At 37.2% G+C, this 24,094-nt stretch overlaps 2 protein-coding genes across 7 annotated transcripts in view; one reads left to right on the forward strand and one right to left on the reverse strand.

Moving 5' to 3' along the window:
- Nucleotides 1–24,094, reverse strand: part of CENPP (centromere protein P) — a 165,977-nt gene that overhangs the window by 42,426 nt on the left and 99,457 nt on the right. The window lies entirely within an intron of this gene.
- On the forward strand, nucleotides 40–22,922 carry ECM2 (extracellular matrix protein 2). 5 transcript variants are annotated; one of them, XM_083726755.1, is made up of 11 exons: nucleotides 41–265; nucleotides 2,048–2,085; nucleotides 3,203–3,519; nucleotides 9,261–9,449; nucleotides 10,547–11,113; nucleotides 11,469–11,584; nucleotides 11,978–12,113; nucleotides 13,975–14,132; nucleotides 14,879–15,018; nucleotides 17,627–17,953; nucleotides 19,351–22,922. In XM_083726755.1, exons 3-11 carry the CDS (start codon nucleotides 3,225–3,227, stop codon nucleotides 19,571–19,573), a joined length of 2,151 nt encoding a protein of 716 aa, XP_083582881.1. In that variant the 5' UTR covers nucleotides 41–265; nucleotides 2,048–2,085; nucleotides 3,203–3,224; the 3' UTR covers nucleotides 19,574–22,922. The 5 variants fall into 5 exon arrangements, with proteins under 5 accessions (XP_083582883.1, XP_083582884.1, XP_083582881.1 ...); XM_083726757.1 differs by lacking the exon at nucleotides 2,048–2,085 and having other exon boundaries at nucleotides 40–265; nucleotides 10,568–11,113; XM_083726758.1 differs by lacking the exon at nucleotides 2,048–2,085 and having other exon boundaries at nucleotides 40–265; nucleotides 10,601–11,113.

Genomic DNA, 24,094 nt, shown 5'->3' on the forward strand with positions numbered 1-24,094 from the left:
TAAAGTATTGTGCTGCTTTTCATTTTCTCTAAGTGAAGTTTGCACAATTCTCAATAGCTGTATTAGCAGAATCTTTGCACACAGGGCAGAGCAGTGCCTTGTCCCCAGGGAAAGGAACTATTTCAGACCCTAAGGAGTCATCTTACATGTTTCAACATAATTCTACTGTTCCTTTCTTTATTTTAAAGGGAGCCGAAGTTTCTTTCTTTTGCAGCTGGAGATTAAATAACAGCAAGCAGAATCTACTGTTAGATTAGATTACCAGGTAATATATTGCATTTACATTTTAAATTATTGCTTAAAGATTGGTAGATTCATGTGAAATATATGTAAAACTTTGCTTAACAATTTGAGGTTTAAAGTATGATGTACTTGCATATGATAGAACAAATGTCAAATATATTTGCAGAAAGTACTATGTATTTAGTATCATTAATTTTAATAAGCATGAATGCCACCAATAACAGAGTTATATAGCAAAAGAAAATGCAATGTGGAGTACTGTTTATCCATTTTTATGAATAATAGTAGTGTGTTGGCAAAGTTTTAATTGCTATGTAGCTAAATTCACAGCTGTGAAAATATGACATGATAATTAATAATGGTGTTGTATAACTATCAACTCCTTGTTCCTAGATATATTGCATAAAATTCCTACTTTTACTGTTTGAACAGTAGTTCATTCGAGTATCAAATGTAATGTTTATGCAATTTAGCTTCGAGTCTAAGTAACTTTAATGAAGATCAGTTGAAGAAATTAACCATTTCCTCTGCCTTGCTGACAGAAATGTACTAACTATAAAGAATGACCAGCATTCATAATGCAATATTTTGGTACCTGGGAAAGTATATTTTTCTCAGCATTCAGTGACATTGTGAAGGATGCATTTGTGCAATGCTGGCCAAATCAGAAGTTACTTCTTGAATGTGGTATGAGAGGGAACAAATAATAGAATCATAGAATTGTAGAGTTGGAAGGAATCCCCAGAGTCATTTAGTCCAACCCCCTGCAATGCAGGAACTTCAAAAAATCCTGTGCGTAACATGCTGCCAGTCACTGTTGCACACTCCATTCACTACTGCTAGGCAGGAAGCAAAGTCTGATTCAGCTGATCACATGTTCATTCCCATAAAACACACACCAGCACAATGAAGAATTGCTATTGCCTTCTTACAGATTTTATGTAAGGATAGTTGGCATGTTATCAAATCTGCTCGTGACTATATGCACATATATGTGAATACATGTTCACAGAGGTATCAATTTGGGGATCTTTACAGCAGTCAGTTGCTGAACCCAGGGGTTACTCAATAGAAACGGTTACATTAGAAATGCCCAAACTACCTTCCATGCTCATAGGAATTAGCAAGAACCAACCAATCTCAATACAAATGAATATACAATATTTATTTCAAAAATGCCTTTGTGGATTGAAGAGCAAGCACAGAGATATAAAAAAGCAAGATGGATAGTTGCTACACATTACACAAACTACCTGAGTCCATATTGCTATGCCTGTAAGCACAAAATTCCTACTACACAGTCACTACATTATATGATGTGAAGATGGATGAATTATAGAATTGTAGAGTTGGGAGGGCCCCCAAGAGTCATCTAGTGCAACCCCCTGCAATGCAGGAATCACAGCTAAAGGAAGCTGGTAAAATGTGGGTTTAACGAGGTAACTGGTAGGTGGATTTAAAGATGGTTGACTGACCGAACCCAAAGAGTACTCATTAATGGTTCCTTGTCATCGTGGACAAATCCTATATTTGTGCATCTGATTATTTCTGGCTTAAGTGTACAACTTTACATTTGTCCCTATTTAAATTCATTTTATAAGTTGTGGCTTAGTTTTCCAGTCTGTTAAGGTCATCTTGAATCCTGATTATATTTTCTGAGGTATGTATTAGCTACCCTTCCCAGTTTGGTGACATCTGCAAATTTGATAAGCATCCCCTCAATTTCTTCATCAAAGTCATTTATAAAGGTGTCGAACAACATCAAGTCCAGGACAGAATCTTGAGGCTCACCACTTTTTTCCAGGATGACGAGGAACCATTGGTGAACACTCTTTGGGTTCAGTGAGTAAACCAGCTACAAATTCCCCCTTGTCTAGCGCCTTGTCAAATTTTACCAGTTTCTCTGCAAGAATATCATAGGGGACTTTGTCAAAAGCCTTACTGAAATCAAGATATATTACAGACACAGCATTTCCCTGATCCACCAAGCTTGTAACTCTATCAAAAAAGAAAAAAAGGAAAAAAAGATTAGCCTGGCATGATTTGTTTTTGAGAAACCCATGCTTACTTTTAGCAAATACAGTACCCTTTTCCAGCTCCTCACAGACTGACTGACTATCTGTTCTAAGACCTTTCCTGGTATGAACAAGGTCCCAGGCAGAATTGTAGTGGAGGAATCACCACCACCAATTTCAGTGAGTCTGCTGTGAGTATGAATAACACTGGATATAACCTACAGATTTTAACAAATCTACCCTGAGTGTGCTTTAGTTGGATACATCCCATATAGTACAGTGGTGCCTCGCAAGACGAAATTAATCCGTTCCGTGAGGCTCTTCGTATAGCGGTTTTTTCGTCTTGCAAAGCAAGCCCATTGACAGCTTAGCGGATTAGCGCTATTAGCGGTTTAGCGGCTTTTAGTGAATCAGCTGATAAGCGGCTTATCAGCGGATCAGCTGATAAGCAGCTTAGGGCTTAGGAAAAGGGGGGGAAAGGGAAAAAACCCCGTAGGAACTCGCAAGACATTTTCGTCTTGCGAAGCAAGCCCATAGGGAAATTCGTTTTGCGAAGCACCTCCAAAACGGAAAACCCTTTCGTCTAGCGGGTTTTCTGTCTTGCGAGGCGTTCGTCTTGCGGGGCACCACTGTATGTCCTACACTGACAAGCAACAAAAAAGCCCATTGAGAATCTTGGCAATAGAGAATCATGAAAATAATGTATCAATGCTCCATCCCACATCTTCAGATATTTTAGGCTAGAACAAATCCTTGGCACTTGGTCACACACCTCACTGCCCAATTTTAACTATAGAAAGCTGGCCAAAAAATAGTGGGCATTAATAATCACTGCAACAGCTGGGTACAAACATAATCCACTTCAGAGAACTCTTACCATTTTCTACAGTACTATATCCTACAGTTCCATTAATCTTGAAAACTCCTTTTTGTGTTTTCTGTAGGATACAACGCTAGAAGGAGAAAATGCAAAAAGCAGCACTATTCTGTTACATTCTGCTTGTTTCTCTATGCATTGCTGTTGTCCAGAATGAACGCAATGTAATGCGTAGGAGGGCAAGGAGGAGAATGCGCTATAGAGGGTTAAGAAAGAGCTCCTCAGGAAATCATAGACTAAACAAGCAACAAGAAATCAAATCCCCAGTCTTTATTACTCCAATACCAAGCATTCCACTTATTAATATTGATGGTGATATCACTGAAGTATTTGACTCTCTGATTGGTCAGGGTGGACAAGAATCCAGTTACAATATTTTACCAGGTAAGCAGAGAATATTTACTTTATTATTATGCTAACTAAAATGCCAAGTCTATACTCGCTCACTTATATACATATATCTGAACTAAAAAGGACTTATTTCTGAGTAGAAATGCAAAGGGTTGTACTATCCACGTATTTACTAAACATATCAACTGCTTCCCAGAATTCTGCAAACCATGTATGTACTTTGCCTGCTGTAGAGAAGTTACAGAAGCTGAGCACCCTGTGCAATGTACTTCTACAACTAAGCAAGAGGGACATGAGTAGCGCTGTGGTCTAAACCACCAGGCCTCTTGGGCTTGCCAATTGGAAGGTTGGCAGTTTGAATCCGTGCAATGGGGTGAGCTCCCGTTGCTCTGTCCCAGCTTCTGCCAACCTAGCAGTTCAAAAGCATAACAGTGCAAGTAGATAAATAGTTACCACTATGGCGGGAAGCTAAATGGCATTTCCGTGCGATCTGTCACTCATCACGGTCCTCCATGTGCCAGTAGCAGTTTAGTCATGCTGGCCACATGACCCAGAATGCTGCTTGTGGACAAACGATGGCTCCCTCGGCCTGAAGCGAGATGAGCAGTGCACCCCATAGTTGCCTTTGACCGGACTTAACTGTCCAGGGGTCCTTTACCTTTTTACCTTTTACAACTAAGCACACTAATTTCTCAAGACTTTTATACCACTGTTCATACAAACATATTTCAAAGCAGCTCAAAATTGGAAACAATAAATTAAACTAATACAAAAACACAATTCAAACAAAAGATTTATATGTTGACTAAGCTTTTGTTTTTACAACACCAATGCCAAAGAACAAGATATGCTTTCAAAATATTGCTTTTCTCAATAGATAGTAAATAAAAATCAGTTCCAAATTATTCATTTTTTTCTTTTTGTCCTTTACTCCTTCTTTAAAACAATAATCCAAGAAACAGGCAAAGTATTCTCCTTTATATTCTCATAACCTTGCTAGCAAAGCACATGGAATTGAGTAAACTATTCACTAAGTAAGCTTCAGCACATAATTTCAACTCTTCATTGTTGAAGTATTGAATCTGATCCAGCAATTGGACAGTTCTCCAGTTAACATTTTCACTACCAATAAATGGGCAAACTGTGCATGATCCAAAACCCATCTGTGACTCATAAACAATGACAAGAAACCAACCTCTTAAATATGTATGCATTATACAGCAGAAATAAATATGAAGCAATGGTCCAAAAAGGGGGAGGGGGGAGTTTGATCATTTCTCACAGTCTCAGCAGGTATGAATCAAGGCCCAGCAATGAACTGCTGAAGAAATGCATTCCACATGTTCTATCATCCAGAATGCTCTTGCCCCCTTACTGCAATTCAATCATAAACTCCCAGAGTATCCTTCAGAATGCAGCGATGCTTTTCTCAGTTAAAGTGCCTCCTATATACTGAAAGGTATAATTTCTCACAAAGAAACAATATGAAGAATAACACACTTTGCATGGTAACGTATTAAATAACATTTTTCAAAACTGAAATGTTTGTGGTAGAAACAAACTATCCTACCAATCTATATGGGAAAGGGTGGGTAAAAATATAAAATAAATATGTGTTTCACCAATAATAACAGAATACACAAATGGGGAGTTTAAATTGGAAACTTGAATATAAAAGTGAAAACAGAAACATACATATGCTCTGAACTCCTCCTATTAGTAACCCCATACCCTGCTTTATAATGCAACTAGTTTATATAACACTAGTTGATAGAAATTGCACATGAAAATGTTCAGAATGACATATATGCATTGGATTTATCAAGAAGTTACTGCAAACTTAGCAGTATATGACAATGTGAATACATCTACTACATTGCGGCCACTAAGGTGCCAGCTTGGCTGAAAATTGACCATTTTACATAATTCTAACCATGCAACTGGTTGAGAAAACTCCTCTTGCCCCAAACGGCATTTGGCTACTTTAGAGAATTGTATTACTGTTGCATATGAAACTGGATCATCTTCGAACATATATTCACCCTTCCTTCTAAGGCATGATAAACATTGTGTTGGACAAATAATGTCAACTTTAATAGAAATGGCTATGATAAAAAAAATCTGATCAGAAATGATAGAGAACTATCATGTCCCATTTATAATATACATTGTTGATTGAAAACTGTTCATTTTGAGGCATTTTTAAAACATTAAATACAACTGGCAATACATGTACCAAGCATTTTATTAACTATTTCAAATCTTCCTGTCAGAAATCATCAGCTGAAGTAATATGTGGTTTCCTCCTTTCCCCATTGATTCTTGTCTTTTTAAAACTGGAATTTTACCCAAAAGCTGAGCTAAAACCACTAGACATTTTAGTTGAAATATTGGATCTGTACCATATTTCCAAAGGTTGAAGGCATTGAGATATCTGCCAATGATTTAAACCACAAGGTATTTTTCTAGTCTAGTACTTAGAATACAAGTTAAGGTCAGATTTGGAAAGAAGCCTATTTAACAACAGATCCTATAATCAATCTTATGTCCGTATTTTTTTTTTTTAAGAAAGATCATAAGCATCTCTGGCTTTAGCAGAACTCCACATCTTTCTTTCTTAAAATCTTCTTTTGTGTTTTCTTTTCATGATTCACATTTTAATAATATATATGTAGTGTGTAGACTACAAGCAAGCTTTTTCAATTGAACTAGTGATACTCTCTGTTCCATTACCCCTCTTCCTAGCCTAGTCCTACAATCATAATTCTTTGATGGTGGCTTAGCGATTAGCAAGCCTTAACACTGCACTCTGAAAACCATCAGTGACCCCTGCAAGTAGCTTTCCTACTTCTGTCTGATGGCGATAAGGAGGTCTTGCATGTAAGGGCTGGTACCTGATCCTTAACTATAATTAAGGCATGGTGGCTAACCTTTGGTCTTTCATATGTTGCTAGACTATGAATCTCCTGATTGTTGGCATCCGCCTGTCTCAAGAGACAATGGAGTGTGCCTCTGGGGGTGAAGTCAAACTGCTGGAGAATCACAGTGCTTGCTGTGGCTGCAGAGGCCGGAAACACTCCAAATCCCTAGCACGTGCTAGGCCATGCTAGGGAATTGGAGACCCACAACAGCTGGAGAACAATTGATTAACAACTCCAGCTCTATACTGCACAAAGTAGGTGTACTGTAAGGTAGCAAGTAACTTCTGAGACACATGTCTGATATATGAAAACAACCAAGCAAGCTTTGTTAGGGTTGTCAACTATTATCATATGAAATTAATAAAGACCCAATATGGAGGCCAAATGGCCAAAGTATTGGGAAATACTAGAAAAAGATGGAGACAATTGGAAATTGCAGAGCTTGGAGAAAATGAAGGATAAAGTGCGAGACTGGTTACATTACGCTCAGATTAAAGAAGTCTTTAAAAATGACAAAAAGCTAGGGTTCCAGGTGGAGAAATCGAAGTTGGAAACAGAACTGTTAGAACCTAAGACTAAGGTACTTTCAAGAATGTATAACTTGCTGTTGAAATGGAACACACAAGACGAAATGGTTAAATCGGCCATGATAAAATGGGCACAGGATATTGGGCATAACATTATGTTTGAGGACTGGGAAAGGTTGTGGACCACTGGGCTGAACTTCACTGCATGTAATGCTCTGAAGGAAAATGTAATGAAAATGATATATAGATGGTACATGACCCCAGTTAAACTTGCCAAAATATACCATGTGTCTGATAATAAATGTTGGAAATGTAAAGAAAATGAAGGAACATTCTTTCACCTCTGGTGGACTTGTCCTAAAGTGAAGGCCTTCTGGGAAATGATATATAACGAGCTGAAAAAGGTATTTAAGTATACCTTCACTAAGAAACCAGAGGCCTTCCTCCTGGGTATTGTCGGCCAGAAGGTGTTAAAGAAGGACCGAACATTCTTTATGTATGCAACAACGGCAGCAAGGATACTCATTGCCAAGAATTGGAAAACTCAAGATCTACCCACACTGGAAGAGTGGCAGATGCAGCTGATAGACTATATGCAACTGGCGGAGATGACTGGCAGAATCCGAGACCTGGGAGAAGAAAGGATTGAAGAAGATTGGAAGAAATTCAAGATTTATTTACAAAAATATTGTAATTTGGTTGAATGTTAAGAAGGATGCTTGATCATAAATAATTGGCCACCACTAAATTAGATTGGAATTTGATGATAAGTGAGATCAAGGAAAATACAAATCTTTTGGAGAATTGTTAGACTATGTTTAAATGAGTGGATATAAGATTGTAAACAAGATGATAATTTGCTTGAAAAAACTTTTCAACAATGTAAGTGGGAGCAGGAGACGTGAGGAAGTCTAAACAAGTTATGAAATTTTGTTATGATATAAGCAATGTTGTTTATTATCTATGTATTTTTTTTACAAAAAATCTTAATAAATATTTATTTAAAAAAAACTATTATCATATGAAATTAAGTCCTAATCTTGTATTTCTCAACTGTTGGATGACGATTAACATCAGGTGCTTGGAAAGTAGTGCATTTCCTTTTAGAGTTTTAGGAATGACCACTACCCACCCTGTTTTGAATGGCAAAACTGATTATGCTCCTGTAAAATGCTTTCTACTGTAGTACCTGAAACCCAAGCTACCAGGATTGCAAACTATACCAAATAAACAAGAAAAAAACACAGTAACATCAGTAAAAACAATCTAAACACTAGACATATTAAAGAAGCAGAAAAAGCAGAACCATGAAATTCTGCAAAAGCTTGCTGAAATAAAACTTTTCAATTACTATTTGGTGGGTGAAGTTGCTAATTTCCGTTGGCATATTGTGGACCTCTCTTGAGTTTAGCTAGCTTTTTTAGACTAAGGACTTGGATTGTTGATCAACAGAAGTTAACAGGCAGTGTAGAAGGCCAAGTAAGTTTATTTCTGTAGCAGAGTATACTCTTACAAATATGTACACTAATTTAAAATTTAGGTGATCAAAAACTAAGCCTACATGTAAATGTCAATAATGTAGTAAGACCAATTAACTGTAGAGGGTAGGGTTATAGATTTAGAGATACTATCTATCTGATAACAAACCTCCTTACAATGTTAAATAGAACTTATTTTGATATAAAATAATGCAATTCATGTTTGGTAATCAAACCACCAGGATAGACAGGTGGCTACAACCACACAATCTTTTTGTCAACTATATCTAAATTAAAAATATTTCTATATTAAATATATTAACAAAAAAGTATAATTTACATGGCTCTCCCAAGACAGAACATGACCCCTCAATTACATCATCCAATTCTTTATTATTTCTTTCTTTAATTTATAATAGTCCTTCTTCTAAGAGCTGAATGCAGTTTACATGGTACTTTACACATAAACATTTACTCTTGTAAAAACCTTATGTCGTGTGCTAGGGTGAGAAATAGTGCTAGCTTGAGTTTATCCAGCTTGAGGTTATCCAGTGAGCTTCATGGCTAAGTGGGGATTTGATCATGGGTCTCCCCGAGACCTAGTCTGACCTTACGCTGTATCTCCCATGTTGGATACATACCAAGGATGGTGTGTAGCATCCTTCTTGTCCATGCACAGTTGTTTTCAACACTGATTTGGCTGGGGAGTCTTTGCTCATGCATACACTAGAGCCCCCACAGAGATTTGTATGAAGTTGGGTATCTGGAAAACCAACCCACCAAATGTTTTAATTTACCAATACATTTTATACCAATTTTAAAACTTGCTTTTGTTTTCCATTTATCAGGAAAAGAAAATAAATGTTTTGCAAATGGGATGATTATGTATGATAAGTCTGTGTGGTCTCCTAAACCCTGTGTTACGTGCCTCTGCTCAAAAGGAAAGGTGTTGTGTGATGAAACCTTGTGCCATCCTCTGACGTGTCACAATACCAAGATACCTGAAGGAGAGTGTTGCCCAGTGTGTATGGATATTGGTACAGTATATTGATTTTTTTTGCATACTTCAGACACACAGTATATATACAGGATACAATTTAGTGTAAATAATGTAATCCTTTGAATATGTGCAACTGCTGAAAGGCAATGAAATTAGGAATTATTCATTAACCTTTTAGTATTTGCATGGATTATGGTAGGCTGTATATGTACACAGGCATTTCCACTGGGGATATCTATTGCTGTCCTGATTGTCCATGACGATGGTGGCATCTTTTTTTGCCCCTGTCAGCGCAGCAACTAGGCCAACAGAGACACTCTTACTCATATGGAAATGTCAGCAGACATGAACAGCATATCTCCATAAACTTAACTGAGCCACAAGCCCATGAACAGATCTGCCTGCTTTCCTCCTCCCTCCCTCCAGTGAGGAAACAAACCACAAAGCAGCTGACTTAACGTTATATCTGAATCAGGATTTGTGGTTTGTTTCTCCCAAGCAAACATTGATCAGGATGCCTAGTTTGGTTTATCTTGGTTTGCTTAGAGGGAAATAAACCATGGACACTGGTTCTGATGTAATACTACATCAATCACCCACTCTGTGCTTGGAGGAAGGGAGAAGCAAAGCAGGAAAGCTCAAGCTGCATGTAGTAGCACATAGCTCATGCATAAACTAATTTCCTAATAGTTTATAGTTTAGTGATGTGTCCAAACATTGCCAGTGTGTAAGCACATGCTGCCATTAAATCAAAGGTGGGAAACAAAACAGGATAATATACATTTTGCATTTGAATTTTTCCTTCATAATTTTGAGTTAATAACTGGAAAATTATATACGGTAGCTATTGGCACTACTGTTGAAAAGGGCAAAATTACCAGACACCTTAACTCAGTCTGTATATATGTATGTGCGTAAACATACAATAAACGCACCAGCAAAACTACTGTAATTTTCTTATCTTAGGGATTTTATGCACAATACTGTATTTTATTAATATTCTTCACTATAATAGAATAATTATTCTCTTCAAGCACATATATATTAATGCCTGCTACTAAAAACTGTGTTATCATTTTTCTTTATATTGCTATCGACTGTCCACTTTCAACACCATGACCTCCTTGCTTTCAGAGATAAGTACTATTTCACTAGGTGACACATCTGAATTTTCTGGTGATAATCTAGAGCCCAATGACCATACTGATCCAGTCTTGTACAACCGACAAACACAAGATCAAAATGCTGAAAAGAAGGGGAAACGGCTTGAAAAGAAAGAAATTACTATAAAAGATAAAGAGAACCAGCAAAGAAGAAAAAGCCATGAACAGAAGGAAAAACATGTACAAACAAAGGATCAAAGGGAAAAGGAGAAGATGAGAGCAGCAGAAGAAAGGAGAAGAGCATATGAAGAAGAAGAGTTAAGAATAGAAAAAGGACTCAAGAAAGAGGAAGAAGAAAATGAAGAAGAAAGTGAACAACCTGAAGGAAGTGAGGAAGAAGAAAAAGAGGAGGAAGATGTTTTGCGTGGTGATGTATTCAGAATGCCGCCTCGTTTCCCAGTTCCTGAGCCTTCTACTGAAGTGCCTACTTTGCCAACTGGATGCTCAATCCTGGACAACACGATCAGCTGTGTTAATGCCAAACTCAAACAAATACCACCAATCATGGATGCAGAGCTCACAAGCATAGAGCTTGTAGGTAAGGAAAAAACTGACCTGTTTATTATAATACTTTTCAAATGCATCCCACATTAATGTTATCTCTACTATATCTGTTTGCACTGGACAACTAATGTCCAATGTTCTCATTGTGAAAATTGGAGGAGGGAAGGGACAATGTGATGTAAGTTTTGATATTCCTTGCTTGGCTATATCAAAATCCTTGCTTTGTTGGTTTATGAAGAAGCAATATGGAGACACCGTAATGTTTACTTGACACTAAATATGGTACTAAGCACCTGTGTGATAAAAGCATAAGGAAAATGGAAAATGATTAAGAAATGGAAGTGAGTCTTAAAATTCCTATTGCTATTACACACCTTTCTTTTCCCTAGGTAATACTATAACTTCCATCCCAGATGAAGCTTTTAATGGGATTCCCAATTTGGAAAGGATTGATCTTCGTAGAAATAATATCACATCATCTGGCATAGGTGCACGGGCATTTAAAGTAAGAAAATCTAGGGTTTTTAAATTCTTTGTGTGCGTGTCAATGTATAGCAATGGCTGTTTTGCTGAAATTGTCAAAGAATCCATGAGAGTACATTAATGAATACTCTGCAACTCTTCACAATTGCAATCAATAATGAAATCATTGACAAAACAAAGTGAGATCTGGGAATATTTTGTGAGAATTACTACTTTCACAGGTTAGGGAGGTGAAAATTATTGACTTCAATTTAATTTTAAATTCCCCATGTGCTAGTGTAGCCAACGCAGGCCACATACAGTAATATTCATAAAGCACACATGAACCTAAAGCAAACAGTGCTAGAAAAAAATATTTTAAAACTTAAAAATCAAAGTTAATTCGATTTCTCAATTTATATCTTCCCCAACACAGATATTGAAGAATTTGCAACGTTTATATTTGGATGGAAATGCACTAGTACATATTCCGATTGGTTTGCCATCAACTTTAGAAGAACTTAAAATAAACGAAAACCAACTACATGCAATTGATGAATACAGCTTTGAAGGTATATTGTAACTGTGAATGCAGATGACTAAGGTAATAAAAGCTTACAAATTCATGGCAAGAAAAAAAGTAGGTGGAACAAAAGTATTTTCCCAGAGACAGTAGGAGTGGACCATGTACATATATTTTTAAACATGGGAACTGCACTCTTTGTTTTATCACACTCACAAATCTGATTGTGCACAAAGTTGTTTTTCCAGTACTTAGCTACACGCTTTACAAGAGGGACAACCACCCTCTACTCAGATGCATAAGAATGTAGCTGCAGCCTTGATTTTTACCCAGTAATCTGCCTAGTGGACCATGTACATATATTTTTAAACATGGGAACTGCACTCTTTGTTTTATCACACTCACAAATCTGATTGTGCACAAAGTTGTTTTTCCAGTACTTAGCTACACGCTTTACAAGAGGGACAACCACCCTCTACTCAGATGCATAAGAATGTAGCTGCAGCCTTGATTTTTACCCAGTAATCTGCCTAGAGGAGAGATACTAGGTTGCATACGCTTTTTAATTCCACCTACTCTACAGAACGCAGGTGGCACTGTGGTCTAAACCACAGAGCCTAGGGCTTGCCGATCAGGAAGATCAGCGGTTCGAATCCCCGCTCCTGTTGCTCGGTCCCTGCTCCTGCCAACCTAGCAGTTTGAAAGCACGTCAAAGTGCAAGTAGATAAATAGGTACTGCTCTGACGGGAAGGTAAATGGCGTTTCCATGTGCTGCTCTGGTTTGCCAGAAGCAGCTTAATCATGTTGGCCACATGACCCGAAAGCTGTTCGCTGGCTCCAGTCATTCACGACTGGACCTAACAGTCAGGGGTCCCTTTACCTTTACATTTATAGAAATGTATGTAAGCTGCCTTAGGATGGCTTTTCCTGAAAGTGAGTCTAAAAATACTGGAAGTCAATAAATTATTTATTTATTTCATAAAATATATACTGCTGATTGTAAGAAAAACCTCAAAACAAAGTTTACAAAAAGAAATTGTGTACTGGTGTGGCTAAAACATGTAAATTACCCGGTTCAGAATGCTGAAAAACAGTATGAACAGAACATTATTTCCCTCAAAATTTGTTTATAGTTTGGAATGCAAAATAGTACACATTATGTTCATTTTGCTACTTAAAAATTGTTCAAAATACATATCTTCTTTTTTAAGACCAAATATCTTCTAAGGCATTAGTTGCTGATAACAGAGAATCTGGTTAGTTTTAAAAGTCTGTTGCCAATGACTCATTTGCAATATCCAGATGCCACCTTTGTGAAATTAAGTACCTTCTTGGGGCACCCTAAAGTGCTGCTATAGGATGAACCTCCCCTGGCCCAAGAAGGACTGCAGAAGATCCGGAAGACCTGAGGCTCCCCTGTTTCTCACAATAGGAGATAGAAATGGGGGATGAGAGATCCTCCTTATGAAGGATAGGAACTTTTATTTTAATCATAGCACAAAGGGTAAAAAATAAGTCTGGTGATCAGACTCAGAACAAGGCACAGTTATATTTTCAATGCATGTGGTTTCTACTTGAAAGCTAGAATAAAAAATTAGTGTATTCTATAATTCTCGTGTATTATATTTATTCCTAATTTATTTAAATTTACTATAATCATAGTTGTGTCTTAGTGAACCAATAACAAACAAGTGTGGAGAATTATAAATTGTATTCAAATAAACATGAAGTTCTCCTGCTATTATTAAATAACATTAGGATTAAAATTTCTCTCTGATATTCTGGAGGCATAGGTCAATGAGAAGAGAAATTGGTTAGAATATGAAATACCAATATTCAGATTCTTTTTTTGCCCTGAATCTTACTGGATGAGCACAAACATTTCACCATGTTTGCTTTATTTTCTAAAGGTTTAGAAAAGTTGGTGACACTGGAATTAGAAGGCAATAAACTCAACGAAGCTAATGTTAGTCCATTAGCCTTTCAACCTTTGAAGAGCCTGTCTTATTTGCGCCTTGGACGGAATAAATTTAGGACCATTCCGCAGCGCCTTCCCAATTCTATTGAGGTAAGGTTTTTTAAAAATAAAAAAGATGATCTGTTTCCTTTTCCATAATAGTCAGGGCTCCTCTAGGTGACCTATCCTGATTTGCTTGCACAAGGCTTACTGTAGAGGTTAGGTTTAGCATTCCTTCTGATTTGTTTGTGAGGCAGGTATATGACAATCAACATTCATCCTGATATGCTTGTGGGGCATTAATATGTTGTCCTGCTAATCACTTGTTTGTTCCATACTTTTAAATGCATTTTCCATCACTTTCCTAATAGCAAAACCTCATTTTTTAAAAGTGTATTTGTTGCACCAGAGCAACAGAGAACTTTAAATTTCAAGGCATGTGCAAGAATCTCATATCCCACATCCCCCCATGGCACAAAATACTGTGAGATTGGAGACAACCTTAAGCTTTGATCCTGGGCATGCTTATTCATTAGTAATTGCCAATAATTTCAAAAGCATTGAGTCAGGATTGAAGTCCAAGGGCAGGTTTAGGGACATGGGGAAAATAGATGCAATACTCAATCACACAACCCGTGCAACATATGAAGGCGGAACTTGGGCTTCTCCCCCTTTCATTTGGAACTAATGCCTCTTAACTAACTTTGTCTGGAAACAAGGAACAACTTTGTTGCCACTTTTGGAAAATACGTAAAGCAACTTTACGCCACATATTCTACATTTTAAAATAACCACTTTAATGTATTATACAATACACTTTTTACATATTTCTTTCTTTTACCATGCATTCTAAATAGGAATTATATCTCGATAATAACCAAATTGAAGAAATTACAGAAGTTTGCTTTAATCATACCAGAAATATAAACACAATTGTTCTGAGGCACAACAAATTAGAAGAAAGCAGAATAGCTCCTTTGGCATGGATCAATCACGAGTAAGTGTAAACTTTGTGTTATTTTCCAATCACAACATTTAATTAATTAAAGTATAGAATAAAGAAGTTGTACTACATAGAAGATGGAGGTTCCACAAATGTTTTTCTTGGCATATTAACCAACTATTTGCTGGTATACAAAGAGACCTTGGGAGAGAAGAGTGTGGTATTCTTACCGTGCTTCCTTTTGGAGAAGGCAGAGCAGTGAGAGACACACATGCTGCTTCTGCTTCCTGTAGAAAGCTCAGGGCAATTTGAAACTAACTCCAATGTCCCACCCCCAGTCTACTAGCACAGTACAGGGTACTAGGGTATTTTTCATCACTTTGCACAGAGCTTTGTAGGAAGATGGCTTCAGTGAAAATACATTTCTCAATTACTTGATGTGATGTGGGATATAAGTAACTTCACAAACAACTCTTTCTAACATGATGGAAGGACTTTGTGTATTTCCTTCTAAACATCCAAAGTGAGAGAAAATCCTTTCTCCTGTCCCAGTGAGTCTTCTGTGCATGCCAATGGAGTTGGGGGCTGTGCTGGCTCTTGCTTGATTTTGCACAGAATTTCTGGAGAACAGAACAAGTCCCTTACACTGTTCTATCTTCAGGACAATTTTATTTCCAGACCCTTTCTCTCCAGATTGCTCTGCAGTGAACTACTGAGGAGTGGAGAGGGCCAACAGTGATCATGATAGCAACATGGCAAATGAATTTGTAGACCTCTGACCCAGAAAACTGTCACCTTAAAAAAATATCAAACTATTCCATACTCCCCGGGCGAGCTTATTTTTGGATTTTGACAACATATACCATGCAGGTGTCTAGTTTACTTAAAGCAAAATTATAAACACGGGAAGCATCTTCCTCTGAAGAAAGGAACTCTTGTGCTTTTTTATTCTTGGTGTTAATGAGATAGTTATTCACTGTAAGCAGGTTACATTCTACCAATCTATCTCAGTAGATAGTAGAATCCCGATGTCTGGAGGAAAATGTCCAATTAAAGGATGTGGCTATTAAGTAAACATTATGCTAATGCGTTACCTTTTAAAATAGAAAAATAAGGAACTATGGGTACAGTTAAGATGGGCAGGAAGAGAGCATACAGGTAGCATTTATTTATTTCTTTATTAATAAATAAATAAGCGACCTCGGTCCAGTATACCTGAAGGAGTGTCTCCACACCCATCGTTCTGCCTGGACACTGAGGTCCTGTGCTGAGGGCCTTCTGGCGGTTCCCTTGCTGCAAGAAGCCAAGTTACTGGGAACCAGACAGAGGGCCTTCTTGGTAGCGGCACCCACCCTGTGGAACGTCCTCCCACTAGATGTCAAAGAGAAAAACAACTACCAGACTTTTGAAAGACATCTGAAGGGCAGCCCTATTTAGGGAAGCTTTTAAAGTTTAATAGACTATTGTATTTTAATATTTTGTTGGAAGCCGCCCAGAGTGGCTGGAGAAACCCAGCCAGAAGGGCAGGGTATAAATAAATTATTATTATTATTATTATTATTATTATTATTATTATTATTATTATTGTTGTTGTTGTTGTTGTTGTTGTTGTTGTTGTTGTTGTTATTATTATTACTTACAACATAGATTCATACAATCCAACAATAAAACTACTGACCAATTAAAACATTTCAATCCAAAGTACACAAACCAGAACTCTGGATGGAGATAGATAATGCTATCATCCTGGCAATAATATATATTGTTTCTTCCTTCAAAGGGAAATGCATTTGAACACTTGAGATTTCTAATGTGTCAAGTATTACAAATTGTATTTAAAAAAACTTGACTAATGAGATAACTGAGAGTGGGGAGAGTGGTTTTAACTCCAAAAGAGTACTTTAGCACAGATGTCCTGAACTAATGGAAGAGAGGAAAATTAAATAGAAGGTTTGGCCTATGAATGTGACTATAGTTATTATTCTTTTTCTTATACAGACTTGAGCAATCTGTCAGATCCTGGACAGTGACAGTTATGTAAACATGTTTGGACAATAGCTATGGGAAAAGAGTAGGTGGTAGGGAAAAAGTTCTCTTTAGTGTGAATTTGTTTTGGAGAGCTGAGATATGCCCTTTGACTTTTTTACAGTCCTGCCCTTTTATTAATTAGTGCAGAGTAGAATGTACTGCAGGCTGAAAACTACCAGTTGCTATGACAAAGAAGAGCTGCTCTCAGGCAACCCAAATAATTCATCATTTCTCCTTATAGCCTGCTAACTCTTTATGGCTAGAAAGCAGGATGGCAGTCCATCCCTGCCTTGTACATGTAAAAATGCCCATGGATGGTTAGGAAGATAGAAAGAAGTACTGCCAGTGTGGTGTAAGTGGTTAAAGCAGCCTTTCTTAATCTTGGGTCCCCAGATGTGGTTAGACGACAACTCCAAGCATCCCTGACCACTCGTCCTGCAAACTAGAAATGACGTGAGTTGGAGTTTTAGAGCCGAACAACATATGGTACAAATATTCCCCAAATGGTTTCCAGAAAAATAGATAAGACTGTACGCTTCCAATCTTCCTGAACTCTTAAAATGCATGTTATGTATGAAGACAAAATTATTTACTTTATGCTCTTACTTTTTAATATCTTTTCACTTTATTTTAGGAACCTGGAATCTATTGATCTTTCTTACAATAATATATATCATGTTCCCTCCTATCTGCCAAAGTCATTGGTGCACCTTGTGCTTATAGGCAACCAAATTGACAGAATCCCAGGATTTGTATTTGGACACATGAGGCCAGGGCTGGAATATCTGTACCTTTCATTTAACAAACTTGATGATGAGGGAATTGATCCTGTGTCATTCTATGGGGCATATCACTCTCTAAGAGAAGTCTTCTTAGATCACAACCAACTGAAGTCTGTACCACTTGGAATTGCAGAAATGAGATCCTTAAATTTTCTGAGGCTCAACAATAACAAAATAAGGTAAATAAATAAATACACATCTTAATTGTAAATACAATAATGTTATACTGGCTTCCTATTATAAATGTTCAAACACAGCAAATCATGGTTTATGGAATTCTTGCTTACTTCTTTAACTGAATCTTTGAGGCCACTAGTGCAAGACATTGTTGATTCAATAGGTCATACTGATCCCAATAATTGGGATGCCATATTTTAGGCGGTCCTGTTTCACTTCCAGACCAATGGTCCCTCAAACTCTGAAGTCCCCTACTAGATGACTTTGTGGAAGACTGATTTTATGAACCTCAATTAAGCCCGATGGCAAGACTGAATATCCACATTCAGATGCAGCATAGCTCTGAATTGCAGGTGCTGGGGGGAAAGCCATGAGGAGGGATGTTACCTTCCTACTCTGTTTACCCTGGATGGGCACTGAGGGAAACAAATGCTGAACTAGATGAGCCTTTGATCAAATATGGCAAGGCTCTTCTTTTGTTCTAACTAGTTATTGTTGAGCAGTAGTCATCTGAAAATTCCACAGTGAAGTGTAAATAAGCATACCACATTCTTCAGACCAAACTTTCCTTAACAATCCAAGGATGGTGCCTGACGTGCACTTCGGACATTTAAAATTATAGTGGTTGAACATCAGACTACAGCAGAAAAAAAATAGTATGCTCCCACCAAGTCTTTTTTCATTTTCTTTTCCATATGAAGATGGCAAACAGCAGTAGGAAATGCTCAGATACATTCTTCACAAAGCCCACAATATAGAAGAACATTGAATAAATAACTGCATATATTAGATTTATATCACCTTATTTCCAAACAGGTTTACATGGCCTGAGCATGTAAAAGCAACATGGTATGAGGATAGCAGCATTCCCATTTATCAGCAACATTTGGTATCGAGAAAGTAAGAGGCTGTCTAACCCTCAAAAGCAGGATAGGAAGTACGTGCTACTGTCATGAATAAAAATAGTGTCTAAATTTTAGGCCAGTATTAAGAAATAACAAATGTGAAGGTTGACCAAGTTTTCTAAATGAGTGAACCAAATTTCCTGTTCTGAGGATTTTCTGCAATGCTGCATAGGTTTCTAAATGTGACTAGACATCAAAACATGTGTACACAAACAGAAAACACACATGTATGTTGTAGAGGTACATACTGTGTTCATGTTTTTAGTAGTGTGTGCTATGTGTGCAAATGACAAAATGCTTGATAGTGGCTTATAATATGCCTAACCAGAATATCTGGGGACCCATAAAATGAAAAATTCTGGATACAGCTCTGTGTTTTTTTCACACTTTTCACAATAGTTTCCATCTTGAAAATGAGCTGCAAAGAAAAAGGAAATTTGCTAGCAAAATGTAATAGTTAATCTCCTTTAACTATTTCATATATGGTTTTACAGAACAGTCCCTACTGAGCGCATCTGTAGGAGTAGGTCGGATAATGAAGAGGAGGAGGAGGAGGAAGATGATGACAGTGAAGAGAATCATGATTATGAAGATTCACAATTAGAACACCTTCATCTTGAATATAATTACATCAATACAAGGGAACTTTCACCATATGCTTTTTCATGTGTCAGATCATATTCTAGTGTGATTCTGAAACCTCAGAAGAGCAAATAAAAGAACTGTTTTTGCATGTAAATACTATAATTAGAATATTTGTTCTCCACAAGCAAGAAAACCAAAGCACAAATTATGAAAGGTGCCTCAGCACTATTACTTAACAGTATTATTTATTATTAATGAAGGGTAAGGTATAATTGTAGGAATATCTCCAGGAAGCTGGCCGTGTACATGCCTAGAAATATTATACTTGCAGCCTATTTTTCACTTCTAGTAAGATAAATATTGCATACCAATGTGATAAGTGAGTACAAGAAAGATTCTTGAACTTCATTGACCTTCTGATTTTTCTCAAAAAGTTGACTTGATAAATATTTTCAATGCAATGAATTATAACCCTACAGAGAGGGGAGGGCTGTGTGTGTGTGTGTGTGTTTGGAACTGCATTTCAAATTAAGAAAATACTGTAAAATGCACATATAAATTAAGACAGTACCAAATGTAGAACATTTGGGGCCTCTTCATACATGGCATTAATGCTAACCTGTGCTGTAGGTTGCTCATGGGAACTGCAATTTAAAAAAACAAACAATTTAATACAAATCAATACATCACACAACATTATTTGAGTAACACATCTCACTAAGCCGCGTTACTGAAAAGCTCAAGGAGCAAGGAAGTCTTGGTGGGAGTAGTTGCAAGCATAGTCTGACTATTCCTTTAAGGAGTGAAGGAGGCATGAACCAGAGCTGGGAGAGGGACTTTCATTAATACAGTGACAGCTGTGCCTGAGAACGTAGCAATAGTCTACTATAATACCACAATAAGGGAGAACTTCTGCTTTGCAGATGCAGAAGGTCCCAGTTTCAATCACTGGCATCTTTTGGTAGAGCTGGACATGTCCCATGTCTGAAGAGCTGCTGCTAGTCCATGTAGACAGTACTGAGTTACATGGACTTATTCAGCACAAGGCAGCTTCCTCTGTTCTAGGAGAATATGTGATGGCATTTAGTTCATGCAAAAATAATACCTGCTTGAAAACAGGCACGTGTTCCAAAGCATAAGTACACCAAGCTCCAAATAAGCTCCAAAGCAGGGAAAGCAGTGTCTCCATAATATACAAGCATAGAAAATCTGTAGCAAAGGAATGGCACAGTCTGCGCTAGTTCCTCTTGAGACCAGATTGCTTGGGAGCAGGATAAAAATGGTTTCAAAATAATAGGCAGAGTTGCCTCTATCATAGTTGCTTACCATTCACACACTTCTCATAGTACAACTGTCATCTTTTACCTCCACTTGCAGACAATGTAGATTACGCTCAGAGCAAACTTAGAAACTGTACAACACTTTGGTATCAAATACTATGAGGAAATGGCATGTTGCTTATGGATAGGATCTTAAAAAGGACAGAATTGACAAGTGACTCTAGCTTATGAACATATGAATCTGCCTTATACTGCGCTGTGTAGCCTAGTGTTGCTTGTTTACTCTAGCAAAGGCTCTCCAACCTGAGATACTTTTAACTGAAGATGGCATATGCTAAGCTACACCTCTGAGCTACACCCTCTTCACTGTTTGATGCATCCTGACCATTATGTGGTGTGATAAAGAAGCAGAAGATAGAGAAGCTTTCTTCATATAGATGTGTGCTATTTGAGGCATAATCAAAAGCTATGCAACTTGCATTTATCATCAAAGGTCAATGCAAGCTGACGTCTTTGTCATCCACTAATGATATGCAGTTTTTGCTTGCATCATTAGCAAATTAAAAGGCAAAATTCCCCACAGAAACTAATTCCATGCTAGTTCACATCGCAGTATTAAAGCTTTCATGGAACTGTGAACACTAACAAATATTTCAAAGAAATAGAACAAGTACTACAAAAAAAAAAAAAACATTTTGACTGCACTCATAGTTGCCTGAGGCAATCCAAAGTATGTTCAATGAAAACAAGATAAATTGGAAAATCCACCTCCTAACAAATCTATGTTAATTGAGGTGGTGACAAGAATGAATTACATGCCTGAGATGTAGCGGCTGGATGGCTTTCCCCAATAATTCACATTCCAGATAAAAACTTGAAACCATGGAAAGCAGACATAGGATGATACAGTTGTTCCACTGTAAACATTCTTAGTTCCAGCTGCGGAAGCCGCTGCTGAAATCATCATGTGTACATGTTCTAAAAAGATTTTGACAGACAACAGCTTTTTCTAAATTTGAAGGCTTCTTCCACAATCATGAACTGAATGGCTGTTGTCCCTGAAAAGAAGAGGTGACTCTAGAGTCTGGTCACAAAATGTATATCATGCCATTATCCCTTTGTTTCAATAACATGCTCTCACTATTCAAAGAGTCACTAAGAACTGAGGGAAATTAAAACAAGGTGTAGGAGCAGGAACTCTGATTTTACACTACCCCCTGCCAGCTAGCATTTTGCATTACCTGCTTGCTCCATTATGCAACATGGATACTTTGCCAGACTTCATGACACATGATATTTTACTACAAAATACACTGGCAAAACACACCAGTCCAAAAGTAAGCTAATGGCCAGGAACCCAGGAATCTGACAATGTGATAAGTAAAAGGTGGGAAATAAAATGTTTTGTATACTTGGTTAAGATACAATAAGATTTGTAACCTTTTCTCTCTCTTATTTGTGCCTTTAAGCATCTTTGTGGTCAAAAATATGACTCAATATCTGCTAATATGTAATCCTCTTGAGAAATATTTTTTACCCCTAATCTGAATTATTAAATTATTAGATCACATCACAACTGTGGCTCTCCAGTTGTTGCTAGACTGCAACTCCCATCATTCCTGACCATTCGCCATGCTAGTTGGGGCTGATGGGAGTTCAACAACATTTGGAAAACAACAGGCTCCTCACCCCAGATCTAAAGTAAAAGGAAAGGTGCCTTGGTAAGTGATATAATTTTGGTCTTTTTGTAATTCTTATAACGTTTTCAAGTTATTCTATCAAGATTTTATTACATGTTCTCTTACATGTTATGCACTTTTACAGTATGGTATAAGATTGCTCAAATATTACATATGACATATGTGTTTTCCAGGAAACATACATGGAGCGGGTAGCATATTCATGGGCCAATAACATGCATAATACATGTGCTTGCAATTATGTGCATATATATATGCACACAGACACACACATATATACACACATATATACACAGATGTATCTTTGGTAAGATAAATAACATAAAAAATCTAATCAAATGATAACGTATATTTTTAGCTTTGAAAGTACTATTGTTTGATAGCCATTTTCATGCTATATAAGGAATATTAGTAATTATAACTGTCTTCAATACTATAATAATTATAGTATTAGTAATTATAACTGTTTTCAATACTATAATAAAGTATTTTCAAAATACATATTGTCTTCATATTGGTTAGTACAATTACTTGAGCACTGTACAGTACTAATAGCAGCTGGATAATGGGAAGATTTGGAACCACAGCCTAGCTGGAGTAACTTGAATAATTGGGATGAATGGGGACTAAAAGGGAACTGGTGATGAGGGTTACTAGAGTGTATAATGCTAAAATCCTGAGTACTGAGGGAAAGTTAGGGTATTAGTAATGATTGGAACAAAAAAAAATTCCTTCCAGTAGCACCTTAAAGACCAACTAAGTTAGTTCTTGGTATGAGCTTTCGTGTGCATGCACACTTCTTCAGATAACTGAAGATAACTTCTTCAGATAACTGAAGAAGTTATCTGAAGAAGTGTGCATGCACACGAAAGCTCATACCAAGAACTAACTTAGTTGGTCTTTAAGGTGCTACTGGAAGGAATTTTTTTTTGTTTTGACTATGGCAGACCAACACGGCTACCTATCTGTAACTGAAGTAATGATTGGAGATATTTGCAACCAGATTACAGGACTGGAAAAGGAATTTGGCAGCATGGAAATGTAACTGTAATAGAACAAATCAATTATCGGGAAGATGTCAACCGCACATCTTTTACAGATATTGTCTTTTCAACATAAGCAAACAGAACACTCCATTCTGATGAAAGTATAAGCTCAGAAAAAAATTCCATGGTCTCCTTTGTAATTCTTCCATCATTTCTATTTACCTTACCATTTGCCATATTTGGTGAACTGTATTGGTATGGTATTATATGGATTGGCTATTGCAGTGGTAGCCAAAGTGGTGCCGTCAGATGTTCCCAGATTTAAACTCTCCTCATCCCTACTGGCCATGCTGGTGGAGGCTAATAGGAACTGTAGTCCAACAACTTATAGAGGGGATCAGGTTGGCTACCCCGAGCTACTATGTCTCATGAAACTATGTAAATATCATTGTACAACATTCCAGTGCTGGGTACAGTAGACAGTAATGGAAAATAAAGCCTGTTCTTTCTGGAACAGAGGTTGTTTAAAAAAGTGAAGGATGTATGATCTCAGTGTTTATTCCTTCAAATCCCATGTCAAATTCCCCAAGACAGTTACCGGTAAGTGGCTTGTGATTAATACAGCAGTCATCCTTAGCAATTTTTATTTCGTAACTTGAAGAAAATACTGAAATTATATGACAGGTT

The sequence above is a fragment of the Podarcis gaigeae genome (genome assembly GCF_964106915.1).
Source record: "Podarcis gaigeae genome assembly, chromosome: 2".
NCBI classification, from domain to species: domain Eukaryota; kingdom Metazoa; phylum Chordata; class Lepidosauria; order Squamata; family Lacertidae; genus Podarcis; species Podarcis gaigeae.

What these genes read in the sequence shown, in the direction of transcription:
- ECM2 (XM_083726755.1), top strand. Translation starts at nt 3,225, where the DNA reads ATGCAAAAAGCAGCACTATTCTGTTACATTCTGCTTGTTTCTCTATGC. An exon ending in CAGTTACAATATTTTACCAG is followed by an intron (nt 3,520 to 9,260) that starts GTAAGCAGAGAA and finishes TCCATTTATCAG; the next exon opens with GAAAAGAAAATAAATGTTTT. An exon ending in CCCAGTGTGTATGGATATTG is followed by an intron (nt 9,450 to 10,546) that starts GTACAGTATATT and finishes CCTTGCTTTCAG; the next exon opens with AGATAAGTACTATTTCACTA.